At 44.0% G+C, this 2,907-nt stretch overlaps 1 protein-coding gene across 1 annotated transcript; it reads right to left on the bottom strand.

Annotated features, from left to right (window-relative positions):
- Window positions 1–293: 293 nt before the first annotated feature.
- On the bottom strand, window positions 294–2,907 carry LOC123048251 (1-aminocyclopropane-1-carboxylate oxidase homolog 1). Its single transcript, XM_044471388.1, has 3 exons — window positions 2,332–2,907; window positions 754–1,075; window positions 294–652 (listed from the first exon to the last, which is right to left on the bottom strand). The coding sequence occupies exons 1-3, from the start codon at window positions 2,865–2,867 to the stop codon at window positions 398–400; spliced, it is 1,113 nt and encodes a 370-aa protein (XP_044327323.1). The 5' UTR covers window positions 2,868–2,907; the 3' UTR covers window positions 294–397.

Genomic DNA, 2,907 nt, shown 5'->3' with positions numbered 1-2,907 from the left:
ATTCATAATTCTTTGTTTCACATGCTGTAGGGGTGTCACCTTGTATTGTGTGCTTGTATTATGGCATTGGGTATGCATTTCAAGCAGCAACACTCTATGTTCGTTGTTCTAAAGATCTTTTTTTCCTACTTTTGGTAACTGAATTCATGAATTTTGTTTAAGTAAACTTGCCATTTTTACAAAAACAAATTATACCATAAATGTTCATCCCGGCCATGTTCAATTCATGGATCCACCACTGGCTACCATGCTAGTTGCCGGAAAACTGCAATGTCGCATGTACGCAAGTTTACTATCCATTTCTTAGCATTGTACATTACTCAATTCTTCATGTTCTACATATACATGGTTTTTGTTTGCACAAATAGAGTGCAAACTCTCCTTCACATATCACAATTCATAATCGGTAATGAGAAAGAGCAGTTTTCGCATCTAACCCAATGGAGTAGTAATGTTTGATATAATCACCAGCAAGGGTTTCCCTATATAATGGTAGGTTCTCGTCAGACAACAACTCCTTAATTGGACTGTAAATCCTTGTCGATGTCGGATTGATGTGCGTTCCGAAGAAGTTTGCAATCGAGACCCGTGGAGCAACGTTCTTCGCCAAAACCCTATGTTCCACGCTCCTAAACCCATCATTGGAGATCAACTGCACAATTTTGTAACATAAAGGAAATAGTTAATGATCAGTACGAGCCCTTGCGTTGAACAAAACAAATAACTAAGGGTGACTGACCATGATTTAAATACCTGTAAGAGATCACCGATGTTAACAATGAATGCCCCGGGCGTTGGCGCGACGTCTACCCACTGATCCTCGCTGAAGATCTGAAGGCCGCCGATTTCGTCTTGGAGAAGTATGGTCAGGAAGCCACCATCTGAATGTCGGCTTGTCCCGATGGCGAGTTCAGGCTGTGGGCAAGGAGGGTAATAGTGACATAGTAAGACTTGTCCTTGGTTGCACTCTATATCTGTCAGGTGGCTCGGTTTGAGCCCAAGAGCTTCCGAGAGCAGCTCGAACAAAGTGTTCCCCAAACTCTTCACTTGGTGGGCATAGTCAAACAACGCATTGCTGAAAATTAACATTTGAGCGAGTTGTTTATTTCGAACATGCGATTTAAGTATAATTCCTATAAAAAACACAACCAAAAGATGTCCCAGAGAAAGTAATTTCACTGCACAATTTAGCTCTAATCAATGACTACTTAACAACCAAGAATGAACTAATACAAACAATACACACTTCATATAGGTATAAATTATATCACATATCTACTGTATATCAAAAAATGAGGAAGGAAAAATAGAGATGTGCTAGAAACTCTCAGAAAAACAAGTACATCCGGTCGAGGATTTGGTGAACCTATCACAATCACTAGACCTACATAAATGTATAAACATATTAAATCCATTAGATCTACAGAATTGATACATATTGTATCTGCTAGGTCTTCATAATTGTAGCATACAGTTTTTAATAGTTAGGTCTATTTAAATGTACTTAAACAGATTGTACCTTTTATATCGACATAGTGATACCTAAATAGACCATATCTGTTACATCTACATAATCATATCAAAATAGATCGCATATGTTACATCTTTTTGTATTTCATAAGTTTTCATAGCATGCTGTTTGACATTGATTTTGCTAATTTGTTTGATATTGATTTTCATAGCATGTTGTTTGACACTGTCAGCCTCACCGTCCCTAGACAGGCTGCCATGACAAGGCGCCGGGTAGCCCATTCATCGCATTTGTCCCCTTTTCTTTCTCCATCCATCCATCAGGTTCTTCAAAATCTGCTCTAGGTTCATGGCCCAGTTTACTTTTAGGCGTTCCGTATAAACTTGTTTTTTTCTCTCGAATACGCACAGCTGTGCGTATCATATATCAAAGGAGAAGACTGGTAAAGAATTTAATCCATCGTTTTCCCAGTAAAAGGTGTTGTGAGATGAGCGACGTTGAGCATAGGTTTTGCTGCTCCATGGTTCCATGCAACAATTTTGTTTATACTTCCTCTGTAAAGAAATATAAGGGTGTTTTGATCACTAAGGTAGTGATCTAAACGCTCTTATATTCTTTAAGGAGAGAGTATTTTGTTTTTCCTCCATGACAGTTTCTTTTCTGAAAGGGGGCAGCTCAATGAATGCAGGTTATATGAAAAATATTATTTTACCAATTTATAAAATAAAAAAAATTTGGCCTAGCTCTAGCTCGTGACAATCTTTAAAACCAGGCAGTTAACAGAATAGTATCGTCAAACTAGAAAAAAAAATCGAATTGTGCTACGAGGAACTACTGTGAGATACAGCCAGAGCACTCACCGGCAGTTGTCCGGCAGATCACCGGCATCAGGTGGGGTGGGCGCCATGCGGACGTAGAGCGTGTCGCGCCAGTTGGCCACGGGCGACTGATACAGGTCGAAGTTGCAGTGATACTTGACCGCCCTCGCCGGCTCACGCGAGTAGAGCCGCGCCTTGTCGCTGCCCTCGCCACCATCGGCCTCGTGGAATGCCCGCACAGCGTCCATCGCCATGGCCATCGTGTCCTCAGGCACGCCGTGGCCGGTCACCTTGAAGAACCCCCACTGCGCCGCGGCCCGCCGGACGGCAGCCACCACGGCCGTGTGGTCACCGCACCCGAGGTCGATTATCGGAATGGCTGCCGGTTCTTGGCCGGCGGGGACGGTGCCGTCCTGCCGTGGCTCATGGTGCTGGTCGGGGACGCGAAAGATGCGCGGGACATGGGTGACGCCGGACGCGATGAGGCCACGCACGCCGGCGTAGGTGGTGTCCAGCGCGTGGAGCTCAGCCGTGCGGTCATAGGCCGCGGGAGAGGACTCGGAGGAGGCGGTCGACATGGTTAGTGGCGTATGTACGTGATGATCGTGGATGGTTGGT

The sequence above is a fragment of the Triticum aestivum genome, chromosome 2D, assembly GCF_018294505.1.
Source record: "Triticum aestivum cultivar Chinese Spring chromosome 2D, IWGSC CS RefSeq v2.1, whole genome shotgun sequence".
NCBI lineage: Eukaryota > Viridiplantae > Streptophyta > Magnoliopsida > Poales > Poaceae > Triticum > Triticum aestivum.
This window is presented reverse-complemented; position numbering and strand designations above follow the sequence as displayed.